Consider the following 20,137-nt stretch of genomic DNA (forward strand, 5'->3'; position numbering starts at 1 on the left):
TTAAAAAGTCTTACATTTGAGTTGGTGAAACCTGCAGGAACCCTGTATTTAACATTTTAAATGCAGGACGTTTACTTTTAATTGTTAAATCTTTACAATGTGGTATAAGTACTTTTACAAAAGGATCTGAATATCTTTTCCACCATCAGCTATCAATTTCCTCATTTTGTATTTAACAGTGTTTCCTGGGTAAAGTTAGTAAGGTAGTTAAAATTAAAAACAGCCATTTCCTAACCATTAGCAATTGGCAGAAGAGGAACAGAGGCAGGGAGAAGGGGATATGAATCATGGCATTGGCTTGTCCTCCCGCTGAGCCCTGCACCTGCACCTCCGAATGTGGAAATCATGCCAAGAGAAGGAATACACGCTGGAGGAGCTTAGCATTCTCCAATCATTGCAATCTATTTCAGAAAAGCGTACACACAAAACCATTGTAATGGCATATCATGGCTCTCAAGTTTACAGTCTCAGAAAAACAAAAAAGGTGCTAATCCCCAACCCTGATTATTTTCACGACATTGTGATCAGAGCAACACAAACAACAGCTTTTTATTCAACGTTCCAGAGCAGTGAAGAACACTGTGACCCCTCTAACCCTTGTTACATAAAGGGCAGTAATCCCACAATTAAAGTTTTAATTAAGGGAACTGACACTTTATATTGGTGCTCTAAAAGTTCTTTGAGCCAAAGAGCCCAGAGGTGAATGGTTTATTACCGTCTCTTTGTGGCGCGCTGATCCCCTGCACAAGGCTGCCATAGGTTTCTCATTACTCTGCGCTTTCAATTCAAATGTTTAATTAACTGCTGTGGAAACCTGAGCCTCCGAACTGAGGGGAAACCAGCTCTACGCACGAAAAGCATCAACACACCTGCATCTGTGTTGAGTGTTGCATGATGCATGCTACACGAAGAGCCAATGAGGAAAATAAAAACACAAGGGGGCTAATAATTGGTCTAACTAGGGTGGGCCGGCGTCTCATTTTCCCTGTTCAGACTTCACTTGAGAGGGCATTGTGCAGAGTCTTTGTTACGGAATTTTAGAGAGAATAATCTTTTCTCATGTCCATATGATGTGGCCTTTCAAGTATGGACGCTACGTCGGGAAACTCAAGTAGTATTCAAAGTTTAAAGTAATGTATGCATTGGAAAATACACAATGTATCAAATTAAATAGACTGTATATGGCTGGGAATACCGAATCCAGATCCTGGGAACAATTCTGCTGGAAGAACATAATACGATATTTTGTCACTCCAAAATGTAAATCTATGCAGCAGGGTTCTCAGGAACTGGGTAAATGTTGGCGGCATTGTGGCAAACCAATGCCAGTACACTTTTATATGTTTTGGTGCTCCACTTTAATCATTGGCAGAAGTGAAAGAAAAAAACTATTAATCTTGGAATGTATGTTGAATACTCTTTTGTCAAATTATACCTGACAATAATCCAGGACAAACTCATGGCACGAGATGAATACCTTTATGAAACACTTTTCTTTTTGAGCAAAAAAGCCATCATATGTAAACTGCTGCAGGAAGACTCACCACCTAAGGATGACTGCTTGACACATTTCAATGAAATATGGTGTACGGAGAAAATTATCTTTTCCTTTAGAGTACAATTTGATCAATACGCAAATTACTGGCATACAGGGACCACATACTCCAAGAGGAGTAACTTACTAACCGGCTTTCTCCTTTCTTATAAAAGACCTGTAGTATTTTTTACTTTTATTTTAATTATCCAGAATATTGTATATTGTTTTGTTTACATTGTATATTTTTCATTTTATTTGTAATTGTTAATTCTCTTTTCCACTTTTTAAAGTATTTTAAGTATTGTAAAGTATATCTATCTATCTATCCATCTATCTATCTAGTTAAAAAAACTCGCGCAGTAGAAATATGTGACCAAAAAACACCAACGAAAATTTCAAAACAGAAAACATCAGTTTAGGTCTTGTTTCTTCCATACTATTAATTTCCACTTCTAGCAGTGCCTTACCACGCCCCACCACAGGGCATCAGCGTAGCTGGCGAAGCCCGTCTTGCCCTCCTCATCCACAGCATCCTTCTCCGCCAGGTAGACAAAGTAGGAGGAAAAGATCAGGCCCAGGAAGCCGATGTACAGTGTGGTGATCAGCTCCTGCAGAAACACAGGTCAAAGAGGATTGTATGAACGTGTGAAATAATGCTCTAGGTGTTACAGAGTCAGGTTGGTGACAGTTCACATCAGTATTAACTCAAAAAACATGTTTTATGTGACCTGTGAGTGACGTGCGGTGAGCTGCTGCTGACTGACGCCAACCTTCCTCGTCCTGCTTAGTAAAGGGTGTCAGTTTATCTTTGAAGGATTTATCTGTTTGAGGTTCACTCTTGAAGAGAAGATTGCAGCCTTATTATGCTGGAGGCGTGAGATTGCACAAGTTAGATATCTTACTGACTTTTATGAGTGCTTTCACTTAGGTCACCCACCACCTTCTGCATAGCAGGAAGGATAAACAGGGTGTGGTTGGTTATTATAGCCGCCTACTATACAATGGTTTTGAATCAGTTAGGCCTGTGGCAATTCCACCAAAAACCAAACCAATCAGTGAGAGTGTGCTCAGATAAAGAGAGGGGATACCATGAATAAGTCTGAAACATTAAAAAATATTGTTTTTGCTACAAGCGTGAAACTATTTTCCTTCACATGAGTTTACTCAGTGACACATGACTGGTTTAACATTTGTATGTTTGGAAGTCTAATCCTACAAAGCCTTCTTAGAGATATTTACCTACATTAAAAGTTACACCGTGTAACCAGAAGTCTGCAATCAGTATCCAAGCGTATGTATTTTAATACAGTTAGAATCCAGCTATTGCAAAGCAAGCCCTTCAATACCAAAATGCTATTCTGTGCACACATTCTAACATGCTAAGTCTAATCCTTTCCCCCAACTTATTGACACTGCTAAAGGCAATAGAGTTCCACTACACCGAGCACATCATTTGATAAAGAGGTCATCTGACAACAGTGAGATGGAAACCAACCACTTTTGGCTCAACTTGAACTCATCTTAAAAAAGAATTCTTGACCTTTGCACGCAATCCTCACAGATCAGTCCTGCTCTGCTCATGCATCAAATAGTCATGAATGTCAGATCCGACTTTATCCAAAGAACACGGTCTACTTCAAGGATTAAGAAAAGAACACTACATCCTCTGACTACATGTCTATCAGCGTAATAAAATACAAAAACAACCGCCAGGATACGATCAAAAAAGGAAAGGCTACCATGATGAACTCTCTTCCTTTCCTTATAAAGCCATGGGATTAGATGTAATAAGAAGTAAATTACTGCAGAACCAGGGAGGGGGAGTGGGGTCTGTGCACCCTATAGAAAAATCTACAGCTGAGTGATGCATTAGTAATGGCTTTTGTTTTCCAAGCTGTCCGCCATATAATAAGAAATAATGGTAAAAACAAGCAAATAGTTTTACCATTCGCCTGAATTATTTTAACCTACCTGCCGATGGATGAAGACTACAGATCCCAGGAGCCTCCACGTTCCTCCCTGTCGATCCACGTGTAGCATACGCAGGATTTGGAGGAAACGGATACCCCTGCAACGCACAACAACACCTCATTATCTTCTGTTCTCTGTCCAGCTACATGTATGATATAATAATAAAAAGCAGAACATAAATCGCTGTACCTGATGGCAGAGGTGGCAAACATCTGGCCATTGGACCCTACTCCAAGCACGATGAGTGAGGCAATGACCACTATCAAATCTGGGAGAAAAAGAAACACGGAAGATAATCAAATCAGGTTGTAAACATTTCAGATTCAAGGAAACAATATACTAAAGTAAAGCCTAACATTGCTTGAAAGGTCTAAGTCAGGGGTGTCCAAGCTACGGCCCGGGGGCCAAATGCGGCCCATTTTGAATCGGCCCTCAGCAAATTCTAAAAGTATAAGGAAATATGGTCCACAAATGAAACTTCTGCTTGTTTTATATTATACTTCTTAAATATATATGTTCAAATATATAACACAGTATTAATGTGTTAATAGGCCCAACAATTCGAGTTGAAAACATTTTCTAACAATTCTAAGTTGATAAGAAAAAAGCCCAATAATAAATGTACATAACCTTGAAATATACCCTTCATATTTCCTCTTATTATAAACAATCTGAAGCTCCTGTTTTAAGGAATGAGCTCCCAACACAATAAATGAAACCCTCTTGAGAGCTGGGATGGAGGCTGTTTGTTTCTTAAAGGTCACCTATTATGCAAAATCCATTTTTTCATGTCTTTTATACATAAACATGTGTCCCCTCTGTGTAAAGAGATTCTGAAAGTTTCAGGAAAAAATATTCTCTCTCTTTTTGTCCTGATCCATTTATATAAAAACCTGTCTGAAAATGAGCTGATCAGATTTTGGCCACTTTATGATGTCATAAGGATTTTTTGGCTTGTGTAACCATTAGCCAATCACCAACCAAGGTAACCCCCCCCCCCCTCCATCCTTATCACATGAATCTCCTCTCTCTTTCTAACCAAATATCTCTCAGAGGGGCGTGGGGAGGGGCTCCTTAGTTTCATCTAAAGTAACAGACACAGAATCAGCACTTTTGAAACAGCTCTGAAACAGAGGGGATTATGGGATGCTGCAATGATCTGTTTGGTGTTGCGAGCCAAACACTTCAGAGACATGTTTTGTATATATCTGAGACCTATAATATATTGATGAAAAACAGTATAATAGGGGACCTTTAAAGCATGTTCAAGTATCAAGAATAATTTACCTACATTTGATTGATTTTTCTAATTTATGACTGAACCTCTAGTGAGTGGCCCAGAACAAAGTTTGGACGCCACTGGTCTAAGTTGTTGATCGACAAGGACAAAACAAGACATCCGTTGTATTAAAGTGGTAGCAAAGGAAAAGGCCAGGTGCACCTATGATTGATATGGGCTTCCTGATAAAGCGCAGACGTCCTTTGATGCCTGCATACTTGCTGCGACAGCCTGCCGACCACAGCCGGACCACATACTCTGTGCCAAAGAACATCACCAGCACAACCTCCTGTGGAGGACAAAGCAAACATACAGCAAGGGGTTACATTAATCCGTTGGTGCTGAGACAATAACTGTGAAGCACATACACAATGACGAGAGGATGTGGAAGTAGATAAGGTATCATTTCTAAAAGCATAGATAACACTGTGCCATGCATTAGGACTAATCTAGAGGCATTTATCAAGCCATTAATATCAATCACTTAGATTTATGATATGATATGAATGGGTAATGACAGGTGTGTGAGAGAGAAAAGGAGACACTAAGGTGGTCTAGTGGTACTAAGACCACCCAAACACGCAGGGGGGAAAGATGGAGGTTGATAATATGGCTGATGACAGCTCGTATTGAGACAGGGTCAATGGCTAAGTGATTGAAGCCACACAGAGAAACACCATCACGCTGCTGCCTAACAGATATGAAAGCTAACTAATCAACGTGCTATCTTGTTAGAATTGTAAGCCGTTCTGCAGCACTTGAAAAATATAGTTGACTATACTTACTATGAGAACATGGGGGCTTGATTATGAGTTTTAAATCATATGCACCTGCAAATCAGTTGAGGTTGTGCTCCAATAAGTGCCATTATGCATTTGTTTTTCTATTATGAGCACACGTGTTGCCTCTGTGAATTCATTAAGCCCGTCTGACGGAGATCGTTTTTCTGGCCACCGTGCACGCATAATATTTAGCCACCGTACTGTCTGCTGAGCCCTCAGGCCATGTGGGTGGTCATCTCGCTGATTGCTTGAACTGGCTGCTCCCTGACCAGCCCTCGTATGAAACTTAATACCACAAGCCCTGCTGCAATAACACAGCACCACAAAGCCCCCAAAACAATGACCTGTCAATCAAACCAGACACTACTTTGGCTGGAAAAAAAACTGTCAGCACAAAGACAAAATGCACTGATGTGTAGTGATAGTTTTGCAATAGACCCGTGAGCATTTTTTAAAAATCCATCTGAGATTTCCATCAGTGTTATCATAGCGATAGGATGGGAACAGAATGATGGACAGATCCCTTTTGTTGCTTTCTAAATGTTCAGTTTGCCCATCTCTATTAATGAATCAAGTTCACAAGCTCTGCGCTTGAGTTGTTTGGCATGGGCTGTCTGCTAAAACAAAGAAAGGGGAGGATAATCAGGCAGAAATGGTTCAGTAAATCTCTATAACGTAGCCTTAATCAGACTCAATTACCATTTTGTTTCACTTTACTTATGCAGATTTGAATCGCTGAACCAATTAAAGATGTTTGAGGACATTCAGAGTTCTAGACTAAGAAGCAGACACTAATTTAGATAACTAAAACATAAGCCAGCCATAGACTTATTGTTTGTGTTGAAAAGTGGGAGACTCGATTTCAAATCCCTGTCGCTGTGTCTATACAACACTGTTTAGTAAGTTCTGACTAAAAGGTCTAACTTACTGTATTCTTACAAATAAGGTTTTATCTGCACAAATGTTTAATAACCTTAATGTATTTTGGACAGCAGGAAGTTTCTTTTTCACCAACAAGGTACAAACTTCTGATAAATGCATCCTTCTATAAATACAAAACATATGATGTTGCCAAATAATTTGGGGTTAATATCATAGGAGGTGTATTAAATAAATAAAAAGCATACACTTAAACTGCCATACAGTCAGACCGAAACCTCTCACCAACGCTAGAACGAAGCGGTCACTGAGTCCCAATTCATCGAGTTTAGTAATTATGACATCTGGGTTACATTTGAAAGTCAAAGGAACAAATGAATTTGGGGTATTTCAAGGGATTAGTCATAATAATTCCCTAAAATGGGTCACCCAGATGTTTTCGTATGTGGCAATTTTATGTTTACTGAAAAACAGCCGCTTGTTCACGCAGCAATAATCTGGGCGAGGGTGAAGTTCATTCAAAGAGCTGCTGGGGAATGACGGTATCAGATGAAAATGTGATTAGATTGCTTCATCTGTGTGTCCCACTATGAGGGACTGTACGTATGCACACACACGCACAAAGTCATTCATTAAATATAGATTTTCCTGGGCTTTACAAAGCTTTCGCAACTTATAGATGGAACATAATACAGTAAAATACCTTTGTTATTAATGTTGGATAGCAGATAGAAATGTCAATCCGGTTTAAATTGCACATGCTTTGTTGGAGGGGAGTTATTTAATATCTCTGATTTAAAGGTTCTTTTTTTTTGTATCCACTCCTGTTTAACAATTCACAGAACATGTACAATTTGAGCAGTTTATATAGCCCATGATAGAGAGGAGAACACATTATACTTATGTTACCTGCCCCTTACTCAAAAGTATGTCAATCAAGGTTGTAGATACTTAGACAATTCAGAGCATTTAGGACTCAGTTCCAACAACTGCAACAGCGATGACCGAGGGGGAATATGGAGGGGGGGGGGGGAATTATGTATCATGACAATGTCGTGGACCATGGTGTTATCAGTGGTAACCAGCATTTGGATACAGTGTAGAATGTGGGACAATAACTGGCCACACACAAAGACTGACAGGGCATCACATGCACTAACATGCATGTAAACGGAGCACAGAGGAAGTTGTAATGTCATTCTCTGCTCAGGACAAAATCACTCCCCTATCTGTTTGTAGGACCTAATCCGATATGGATTTTTTTTAACCTCCCAGTCACGAATAATCACACTTGCACCTCTCTACAATGCATATGTGCACCTACCTGTATTGCGTATACTGTGTGTGTGTGTATTAACAAATATATCAAAACCAGAGTGGAGAAGTGAATTTCCCCCTAGGGTGATAAATAAAGGTTAATCTTCATGACAAAAATATTACATCTCATCTCATCTACAATTAGTACACTTGTGGCTGTTAGTCAGTGTTGCATTTCTGTTGGAGACTGTTTAACTTTTTACATGTTGGCCTGTATGTGTATCTTCACTAAATACTGTATTGTCCTATGAGGACTCAAATGTCATGTTTTCCTGGTTATACATTGTGTCTTATTTGAGTAGATACTTGTCCAATTCCACCTCTCCTATAAGTACACACACACACACACACACACACACACACACACACACACACACACACACACACACACACACACACACACACACACACACACACACACACACACACACACACACACACACACACACACACACACACACACACACACACACACACACACACACACACACACACACACACACACACACACACACACACACACACACACACACACACACACACACACACACACACACACACACACACACACACACACACACACACACACACACACACACACACACACACACACACACACACACACACACACACACACACACACACACACACACACACACACACACACACACACCAACACACACACACACACACACCACACACACACACACACACACACCATTTAATTGGTAGTCAAACGTTTTTTTGTGGTTTTTTTCAAATCATTAGGAATGTGTTTATCTAAGCTGCATAGCTCTGCCCATACATGCATAGTGAGGGCACAATAATAGAGATGTCATACATTTTAATTCACAAAACAACAAAGAGGACCCGGTCAGAAGAGAGGACAAAGAAGAGATCCATGTCACATGCATGCCTCTGCTGAATGAACGTTTCTGAACCACCAGCTTTACTTTGGCAGCTGCACTGAAGGCCAAATATCCTCAAGGACTAATGTCCCCCCCGCCATCCAAAACAAGCAGCCTGTGATTCACAGATGTCAGCTAACCCTGAAGTTTCTAAGTATAGCTACTACCACCACTACACGCCACCATGTCCCCATTTACAGGGCTCCACCCCCTCAAAAGCACACATGGAAGATAAGGTATTATCTTATCTGACATTAATATTGAACCAAAAGCATGAATATACATCTGGACACAGGTGTACAAATAAAAAGGTTTGGCAATTTAAGTGAAAAGACTAACAGTTATTTTGAGTGCAGAAATTATACATTTATCTTAACATCTTTATAGGGCTGATTTCGCTGTTCTCTTGAGTTATAACGCGACAGAAAAAAGATAGAAGGTTGGTGGAAGTAGGAAAGATAGATGGAGAAAGGGAGAGAAAGAGGGTTAGAGACAATGATAGAGTATTTGGCTCTTCCTGGGTGAAAATAAATGAATAACTGTGATGAGGAGAGGTGGTACGTGTGTGTGTATGTGTGTGTGTGTGTGTGTGTGTGTGTGTGTGTGTGTGTGTGTGTGTGTGTGTGTGTGCAGACGTTGTGTAAACGAGAACGCAGAAGCTACGTGTGCATTTATATTCGCAGTGGGCTGGCAGGAGGCAGATGATGCAAGCTCTTTGGAGAGTTTCCAAACAGCCGCCATCGTTTCCTGTACCTGTTGTAAGCCCTGGACTTATTGCATCACTTACAAGTCTTAATAGCCTAATGAGACACGAAAAAGTTAATTTACCAGCAAGTATCGGCATGTACAGTGTGTGCTTCTGCATTACTAGTGTAATCAGAAAAGGTTAAAAACAGTGGCTCCTGACCCATGGTAATAATGTAAAATATGCACACTTGTTTAGTACTGTGTGCACACGTGTTGCTCACTGTACAGAGATGTGGATGAATGCGATGCAAGCTGGAAGGCGTTGTGTGATGGTATTTGCAAAAACTTCAGTCTTTTTTTTATCTTTGTAAAATCTTTGAGCTTGGGTTTAAGATGGCGGGAAGAATTCCCTCCCAGACAAGATCATCTGTCTCCATCTTGTGGATAAAGGAGGGTACTTCTTTTAAATCAAGGTTTAAGACATTCTGCACATCAATCACTCTGACCCTCCTATTAATGAATGCACCTGTTGAATTATACATGTATAGGTGTGCAGGTTGTTCAAGACAAGAAGAGAATATGATGAATCTGTTACAAACATGTATGCAATAATACGAGCAGCCACTCATAACTTTAGACGTTAGTGATTTATGAAGACGCTTACGGTTGAGCCTGTTTTTGGAGTTGTGTGAAAGTTTTATGATATGACTCACCATCCATAAGAGAGTTCCGGTGGCAAATTCTGCATATTGCTCTATTGTGGACAGGACACTGAAGATTAGACATATAAGGACCATGACGAAGCTGTAGGGAGAGAAAAACAGTTTCTCCAGTCAGTTATCATCACAAATACCCACCACAGTTCAAGTAGCCAATACATAGGAAAGTAGGAAACATATTATATATATATCTGATTTACTCATTTCTCGGATAACCTGGAATTTACCATGTCTATCATTGATTGTATATGTTTCCAATCACCAGACCACACCAGCCCACCACTCAAACAGATACATGGAAACAATTTAGAATAATACATGATAAAATGTTCATTAGAATTTAGACCATCCCTGCAATTATACTAGGGCTGTGCGATTATGGCAAAAATCATAATCACGATTATTTTGGTCAATAATTGATATCACGATTATTAAATACGATTATTCATGACTTTGAAAACATCCATTAAATGTTGTTTAAATACAAATAATTATTTGAACAGTATCTTTTTAACTGTTGATTTCCCTGAACGTATAATTCAACTGAAAAACCAATACAAAAATAAATTATGCATTTATATCTACATTTAAATAAATAATATCAAAATAATAAATACCAACAAGATCAACAAATATTTTGGAGCGCACTTCAACAAGCTACTAAACATATATAAATATGATAAATACAAATAGATTTGATCAAATATGTTGCAGAGCACTGTCACAACCTAGCAAAGCAAAATAATCGTTTTTTTCGATTATGTTGTTTTCGTAATTGTGGCAGGCCAAAATCGTAATTGCGATTAAAATACGATTAATTGCACAGCCCTAAATTATACATAAGAGTATTTTAGTTTTTGCAAATAATACTCTGAAAAAGGAATACAGCAAGACCTGACACTGTTGAAGGGAATGAGAGATGTTTCAGATGCTGTGGTTATAAAGAACAAACATTTGTGTTGTCATGTTGACTGTCAGTGATTTTGCCCATAAGTGCATTTTAGTTTGCATACAAATATATGTTTATAAGTCTTGCAACAAAATACATTAACATGATGTTTTTTTAACCACAACACGGTCGAGGTCGGACGACTTTGTTTCTGCTCTTCTTTTTGTCATCAATCTACTTATATTAAGAGCTGACAGGATGTTTCCACGTCCCCTAGCAACAGAGAAACATTCGGACGAGACTGCCCATCTGTCGGTGTGTGTATACGTCGTCGTCTTCAAATATAACCATCGGAGTTCACAACTACTACCAGAGTACCTGAATGAAGGTAGAGAAAGAAGGTTCTGTCTGCTGACAGTACCGCAGCATCCGGAATAAAAACCACCAGAATCAGGGACAGTTTTAACCCACAGGCCATGAGAGTGCAAAATTCCCGAGCTCTGTGAAGTGCCATTACCCTCATACAGTATACAGTAATTATAGCATGTATTGGTTTACAGCTTACATATTTCTTTATTTTCACAACAAGTAAATATAAAAAATATCCAAGTTTTCAAGTTTTTCTTGTTTGAAATTAAGCTCCACTTGCATTTCCATTAGATGGTTTGGTAGAGGTTGCTCAAGACCACTTTTAAACGTTTAATGAAGTCAAGTGTCAGTGGAACAACCGTAACTATCACTTAGAAGTTTTCAAACTTCCTCCCCCAGTTACACTGTTCATTTGATTATTCATTCAAAAACATTAAAGAGCCTCATGATGGGGCTTTGCTTGACCTCGCCTGACCTCCCAGGATTAAGAGCCGAGCTTGTTGTGTCCATTTTCACCATCACATTAATAATCCATAAAACACATCTTTTAAGTGCTTTTACATGAGACACTACAGGACACTACAGTACTTGAGTGTTTGCATGCACCATCATAATCATAATTCATGATATAGCTGACTTTAATAACACACAGCAGTGAGTGTATTATAATGCTGTGTACTACCAGCTGGATTACATGCCATATGCTGGAAGGGTTATGTAAGTGTCTTGTGTTGTTTATCAGTATTCATGTAACACAGAAAAAAAGAAAAATGCAGAAACGTATATAATCCCTGCGCTAAAGAAAGACAGATGTTGCAATAACTGAGGCCACCATTCAGAAGACATGTCTTTTTCTTTTTAAAAAGGCCCAAAATGAATATCACTAAATCAGACGTCCATGAGAGCAGAGTAGACACACATCTGTATACACCTAAAGGACCAAGTTTGTTTTAGAGAAAGAAGAAAAAGTTGTGTTTTCACTTTAAAATGAACATGCTGGTGTCTCAGATGGTTGAATGAGCGTTAGACAAAGTGGGCTGATGATTGGTAAGACTCCTATAGGAGGATTCCGCTTAAACACAGACTATTACTCATTGGCCAGATGGGACAGTGAGGATTACTGCTAACCACCAAACCCACACACACACACACACACACATACACCTCTCCCCCCCTGACTTGGATTTGGTTTAAAACACACATGCAAGCAAAATGCAATGGAGCATAATCTTGTGAGTGTATTCCGGCAGTGGCTCAGTCAGTAGGGGCTTGGACTGTGAGCCGTAGGGTTGCCGGTTCAAGTCCCCGAACAGACCTAAATATGCAGTGTGGACTTCTACTTGGAGAGGTCCCAGTTCACCTCCTGGGCCCTGCCGTGGTGCCCTTGAGCAAGGCACCGGACAACCCCCTTCCCCCCCACTCCCATTGCCCCCCGGGCGCTGTACAATAGCTGCCCACTGCTCCTAGTACTAGACTCCTGGTACTAGGACTACCAAATTTCACTGTGTGTGCTGTGTGACCATTAAAGAGGGGTTTCATCCCTCCGATTCTATTCTATAAGGAAACCAGTCATCAACAAGAGTGTGGGCTGAGGTGACATCATCCACTCCCATTTAGACCAAGGTGAGGCAGAGACTCAACCCAGGCTGACAACGAAGAAGCTATTTGGTTTTGGTCTCATCTTGCTCCATTCAACATGTCTTGAAACCAAATTGCTACCATAGGCATGGCCAACGGTGTGTAATGTGTGTGAATGTTAGCTTCCTTGAGCAGGTGGCACCTTGCATGGCATCCACCTGCCTCTGTATGAATGTGAGTGAATGCTCGTGTATGAAAATCGCTTTGAGGAGTCGTAAAGACTGGATAAAGCACTATATAAATGAAGTCCATTTACCATTTGTGCTTCTATGATGTTCCAACCTCGCAAACTGAAAACCGTTGGTCACATCTTGTGTGATGGAATCAAACCTGGGAAGGCCAGTGAGATTGTATGGCTGCACACCCCTTTGGTGACATATGGCACTGAAAGATTTGAGGTGTGCTTGACAACTAAGAACTAGACTTAGAGCCAATCCATCCCTCTTCAGGGTGAACATATCCAATCAAATGTTTAATATTCAAAACCCAGGACCCCATGTAAAGGCAAATAGGAGCAGGATAGGGCACACAATTGAAGATGAAAATCATTCATAAACAAAGATTTTAAGAAATAAAGTTCAGGTAAGAATCACAGATAAAGGATAAAGGTACTTCAATAATAGGAACTTGCCGGCATGATAATAATATACACTATATTGATTTATTACGGTGTTGATCTTAATACAAATGAGAACAGCCACTGTCAAAGATGAAAATAACAATTTGTTTTATACGTTGTTGCCAGCTTTTTGTGAGGTAAGAGACCAGAGAGGGCAGTTTGAAAAGAGGGCAGGCTAAGACAACAGGAAAAAAACATTTCCCTTGAAATTAGATGATCTTGTTAGGATAAGCATAAATATCATATCATAGTTATGTAGGCTATTGACAGGGTCATGTAATCTGTGTGTTTTCCTCCGGTGCATGGGACATTTGCTGTTTTAAAGAGGATAACCGGCAATGCAATATCCATGGGACTCCACATAGTGAACCTGCAGAGGGATAAATGTCAAAAACCTTGAGCTTCTTTGACTTAAAACGAGAAAGAAAATAACAGGGTTGATATCATTCAAGGTGAATCACACCACTATGCTGCTAATGGTAAAAACTGAATTTGTGTTCAAACCTGTACAAAGATTCCTGCCACAAATCAACACTTACACTCCTTACCATTAAAACCTTACAAAAGAATACAGGGTACTAAATAAAACATAAAGTATTATAAGAATATCATGTTTGTTTGGTGCAATGACTAGTATTTCAGTTATAGTTGTTTACTTATCACAGTGCAGTCTGCAGTGTTTTAATAAATTAGAAGGAGATTTATCATGCAAACAAAGACTGTCATAATAACATAACAGTTGTCATGGCTTTAAATTATTTAACCATTCATTTCTCAATATACATTAAAATGTCACAAGATTAAACAAAACCATATAAAATACATCCAAACCCATATTATATATATATATATATATATATATATAAATATTGGGTAAAATGGGATTGTTATTAAAAACACGATTTTAAAAGTGTCTTTTTAAAAAAATGTAAGAACTGTACCTGCGATTTTATTTCAGCCGATTATGCTTTAATGTCTTAGCCCTCACCTTTTCTACTCTCTATCTATGTTGTATAGTTGTCTTCACATAGTAGCTAGTAGCAGTTTCCATTAGCTTTCTGCATTGACACCATGAAGAGGTGTGGCACACAGGACTGGGTCACTCAACCACTAGCCAAGAATATTTAGCGGACCAAAACCCCTGGGATCTGATTAAAACAAAACAGCTGTGGCTTTAGCGAGTATTATTGACTGCAGCTCCGCCCATCGTCACTAAAATAAGTACAGCGTAGAGCAACAACAAAATCTCAATCAATCTGTGCAACTAAGGCAATATAAGCTTAGTAAACATCACTAAATACAGACAGCAGGGACAATGTGATTCCAAAATGAACAGGACATGTGCACACTTGCAGATTAGTGCACATTTATTAATAGGAGACACACAGTTAGCCAACCAACAGCAGCAAGACCACACTTTTAGCTTTTGGGCCAACTTCGGCTTGTTGTGTTTAACTTGAAGTTATCAAGACAGATGGTGCCATGTGCAAAGGTTGGGTAAGCATTCACAAATCCAATCCAAATGTTAAATGATGTCTTGACCTCTCTTAATCTCATCCAACGTAGCAGTGGATATCAGGTTGTGACATCATAAATCTCCTAAACTGTCAGATAGGTAATATTGTTTTAAAATGTCTGCAGAGAGCTAGACCAGTTAAGGTGTCCAGACATTAGTTTATATTGATCCACTACAAACTAATAACCCAAGACATGTCGCTACAACATCTAATGATATACAAGTCATCATAACTCTAATAAAAAATTTTAACACTCACTTTCTTCTCAGCAAGAGCTCTTTACTCACACCATTGGTGGTGTCGGCCATGTTTGTTTTACCATCCTTTTTGAAGATCCAACCTCAAAAAGAAGGCCCAACCACTTTCGAAGCTAGCCCCTAAGTTATGCATGTAACTTAAACAATAAATATGAATGAATTAGAAAATTGAAATGTGATTAAGCGCAATATCAACATTGCTGGAGGTGAAATATTTGCCTAATATGTGTCAAAAAACATTCTGAATTCAGTCCGGTCCCTATTCAACAAAGTGGGGTGAAAAAAGCTTTGTTTTGTAAATAACCTCAAAAAGAAAATCTAACAATGTTTATTTAAATATTTATTTTCAACGAAAGATCATATTGCAATAAGAATATCAGTAAAATAATAATTTCTAAATCATGCAGCCCTACCTGAGACAGATTCATGGATTTTGTATATGGTATAAGATGGATTGGGTACTACTGTGATTCAATTGGAAATGTAAAACCAAATTATTCACAATATGAAACCCTTATTTCTGTTGGGATTTGTGTTTTAGACACTGTCATATATCGAATCTGTTCTGTTAAATTGTGTATTTATGTGTCAAAAGTTTATAAAAAGTGCATTTTAAATAGTTGGCTGGCTTCATGCATTTGTACTTATTTGTTTTAGGGCTAAAACCCCTCTGTATTCTGAGAATGCTTCTTGTACAAAGCATGAATAAAAACAGCTTGTGAATTAAAAAAGCACACATAAAGTGAGACAGAGCAGCTCTCCACAACCCTCTTTACTGACCCCCCCCCCCCCCCCCCATCCCGTCCAATGGAAGAGCTTAGGATGGATTACACCACATCAGCCACCGGTCACAAATAGGGATATTCCTTCCTGACTTAGCCATCATCTTAGTACATAGTACTTGGAAAAAGAGACGTCATTCTCCTTAGTTGGACGGGGTTTGGACGGGGTTTCAAAGCAGTGTCACTCCCTCCACCAGCTGTGTCAGATTCAGCATCAGCAGCATGTAACGCCAGATGCTAATACCCTTAGCTTCTCTGGTAAATGCAGCTGTTCATTTACAAACCATCCAAAGTATTTAAGAGACTGTTAGACTGTGATGCTAAGGTGGCATAACTTCACGGCTCTAGGGTCGGCTATATCAAGTTAAAAAATGACCTGCTGGTGGTTTACTAAAAGGTCAGAGGGTTTAAAAATATGTAGTTTGTTATAATGGAAAAATATATGTACATAGTTAGGTCTGTAAATATTATGTACATTCATAATGCTTTACGAATGTTTCGACTTGTTGGCACAAGTGCACAATTTATGTTTATTTTATTATTATTTACATTGTTAATAACCTGGGAATTAGCAGGATGCATTTGAGTCGATACAAACACCTAGGGCCGTTCTCATTTCATCAAATCCCCCTATATATCCAGTCTCTGATAGTGTTACGTTATTATGAGAGTGCTCCGTTTGATTCTGAAATTGTATATATATTTATATAAATATATACATATGTGTGTGTGTGTGTGTGTGTGTGTGTATGTGTGTGTGTCTGTGTCCGCATCTGTAGCCTGTTATTGTCTCATTATACCGCACTGTGAATGAATTAAAAGTAAATATATAAGTCTTCATGAACACATCTGTCCATCAGACAGAGGGCTGCTGTGCCTCCTGTCACCATTAATGGACGTCTCTTTAAAATGACTGCTCAGAGGAGAGGAGTTCTCATTTCTCTAACCGCCTGCTGCTTCCCCTCCTCTCTCCTCGGTTCCCCTCCTCGGCTCCTCCGCTCGCATCTCCTGTGGGCGGGACTAAGTCTCGAGGATAGGAGTCGAGGAGGGGAATTTGATGAAATGAGAATGGGCCCTAGTGTTTTGTCTAAAAAAATGTTATTTATTTACCTTGATATTGGAAAATACTCAGTAAGAGTCTTAATTGTACATTGTGCACGATGTATCTTATAATAGAAATCTACTTTGAAATGCTAAGGATCACGTTAGCATATATATATATATAGTATAGAAGTCCATCTTCCTTTTTTTTGTCAGCAGTCGCTTTTCGCGCAGCTACTTACTCCATAAAGTACAAAAGAAGGAAAGACCTACGGCAAATTGATTTTTTCTTTACATTTACATGCATTTAAATAAATTATCCCCGGTATCTGTCAGTTGCTAGCTGTCCTTTGATATCATCATATGTTATAATTGTTTTTGTTAGGGTTTGTATAGTTTTTATATTTTTGAGAAGTTTTCTAATGAAGAATAAAATTCCATTACAAAATATTTCTCAGCGTACGTAACTACTGAGCAAAGGATTTACATACAGTTAATTCAGTCAGTAATCTCTTGTAAGCAGATATCCAACAAGGGTTTCCTTTCTGCCCTGTCCACATAGATGCGGGGATTCACTATAGCCATTTCAATAATCTGCCCAGATATAAAAATACACAAAAGAACCAAGTATTCGAGACAACATCTGGCCTGAGGCATTTTCATGAGGATAAACCGGTGCAATTCTTTCTCCAATGCATACTGCTCATTGTATAATGTAGTAGAAATGACCTTTAGGACATTTTAAATACAACAACTACATATTACATTTTTGATTTGATACTATTATTCTGTCTCAAGTGAATTGACTCGTTCTGCCACGTAACTCGCTATAAGGAACCAAGTCAATGTTGTAGCCTGCTGTCAGTTTGAGTGTAAAGGCCATTAGGCATCGCGAGGACACACATGTAAATGTTCATTCCCTTTGGTTATGTAAAAGACTCTGAGGGAGTGGCAGCGTGAATGGGATCACTGCCTCAGGTTGTCTGTGTGCTGTTGAGTTTGCATCCTATTGCATAACACTCTTTTCGGGCAATCTTATCATATGCTGTCCCGAGACCAAGGGATTTCTACGCACTCTGACAAGCTCTGTCGTCATAAGCATGGAATATGTGATGGGATGTTTGTGTTTCTGCCGGTCTAGTCATGGAGTTGGAGAAGCATGACATTTGATATATCATATGTACATTTAGTTGCATTTAATAATAATTGGTTTTCCAACCCCTCAATAAGTATGAAACTGTAACTGGTTTTTGTTTGTAGTCTTATGCCATGAATGATTTATTTAGTAAAATAGGAAAGATAATAAACTGCAGTTCACACTGCATTAAAGTATGTAAATTGACATTTGAAAAAATGTAATCTGTTTAGGTTCAGATTATTTTTTTAGTATTAAGTATTAGTAGTAAGTATTGCACAAGTAATTGAAAAAGCCTCTTACATAATTGTGATGTAGCTTTCATTAAACAAAACAAATCAGTCAAATCCATCTGTTACAAATGATGGATTTGCAATGATGCGTATGTGTGTATTGTGCATCATTTGTGTCTAATGTCTCCCTATAGATCTGTGTTATCCCATAATGCTACCTGTTGATAGGACGGATGTTCTGAAGCAGCCAGATGGAGTGTTGATGAGAGCATTTATAAAATCCTCTATGAGCTAATATGTTTGTGTATTCCCCTTCATTGTATTGAGCAATGCAAACACATGTGCACATCTGTGTTTGTATGTTTTGGTAGATGCGTGCCTGTGTCTGCGACAGCCATCGACAAGTAAGAGTCACTTAAAAGAGTGTCAGTGGGTATCAGTCAGAGGGGTTAATATTAAATGAAGCACAGGCTCAGGTTGCCTCTCCTCTGTGAGGGGAAACATTAAAGACCCAATTACTGCTATCACCAAGGCAGGGCAAACAAAACACAGGACAACGGAGAATCCCCGCAGTGTTTCCATTCGTCTTTGAAGGACACGCGTAATATCTTAATGAAGGACTAAGTACTAAGGACTAATGGCGCATTTCCACTACACGGCCTCGCTCGGCCTCGCTCGGTATGGCTAGGCCTCGTTAGGACTGGCTCACTTTATGGCGCATTTCCATTACAGTTTAGGAACTGGGGTAGTATCTATAGTAACGCAGTGTAGGCGGAGCCGTGACGTGATCTTCAATGAGAACCCCAGAAAAACAACACAGCCGTTAGCTGTTAGCACTCAGAGCTCACAGCTCCTCATATCTGTTCAGAAACTAGACAAAAGTTAAACAAGTACAAACCACAGACTGCCTGTGTCATGGTGAATACAGTCGCTGCTTTATTTATGTCTGTATAGGCCGTTGTTGTGAGTGTGGACGGTCGGAGCATATACTGCGTTAGCTTAGCCAATCTCCATTTAGAAAACACGCATTTTAAAAGGTTTTTCGCCTGCCGTCTGTCTGCAGACTTGACAAAGCATTAATTCATGGTTTTTACTAACCGGTATCAGTATGTTGTTACTTCGGCATCATTTTGAAACGTGTATTACAATTAAATCACGGTCAAATATGTCCATCTTGTTGTAGTTGTAGCCCCCTTGCCAGCGATTCTCTCTCTAGTTTAGCATACTCAGCCCGACTCAGCCTCGTTGTCTCTGGCCCTAGACCCACGATTTTATGAGGCCAGAAAAACTGTGAATTAGGACCCGCCGGCCGGTACTAGGCCAAGTGGAAACGCAACCAAAGACGGGCCCCTGACGTCACAGCCCTCTTAAACCGTGCTCCGCGCTGTAGTTGAAACGCGCCATTAGTATCCTTCTCTGCAAGGTACATTTCACACAGACAGAGCTGCCACTTTTAATAACTGGACATTAGTCCTAGTCTATGGTTAAATGATGAGGTCAGCATAAGGGAAATTAGCTTAAGCAATGTCGAGGGGCATACATGTGTTTGGATTATGGAAGATGTTGGAAGAACAGGAC

General features: G+C 39.3%; 1 protein-coding gene across 1 annotated transcript in view; it reads right to left on the reverse strand.

The window, feature by feature from the left end:
• The window catches only part of kcnq1.2 (potassium voltage-gated channel, KQT-like subfamily, member 1.2), a 160,538-nt gene that overhangs the window by 136,887 nt on the left and 3,514 nt on the right, over positions 1–20,137 (reverse strand). The window contains exons 2-6 of the mRNA XM_034149470.1: positions 10,074–10,164; positions 4,950–5,076; positions 3,698–3,776; positions 3,509–3,605; positions 2,005–2,145 (exon numbers count right to left, since the gene is read on the reverse strand). Coding sequence (XP_034005361.1) covers positions 2,005–2,145; positions 3,509–3,605; positions 3,698–3,776; positions 4,950–5,076; positions 10,074–10,164 — 535 coding nt within the window. The remainder of the gene's footprint in view (positions 1–2,004; positions 2,146–3,508; positions 3,606–3,697; positions 3,777–4,949; positions 5,077–10,073; positions 10,165–20,137) is intronic.

The sequence above is a fragment of the Trematomus bernacchii genome, unplaced genomic scaffold (assembly GCF_902827165.1).
Source record: "Trematomus bernacchii unplaced genomic scaffold, fTreBer1.1, whole genome shotgun sequence".
Classification (NCBI taxonomy): Eukaryota; Metazoa; Chordata; class Actinopteri; order Perciformes; family Nototheniidae; genus Trematomus; species Trematomus bernacchii.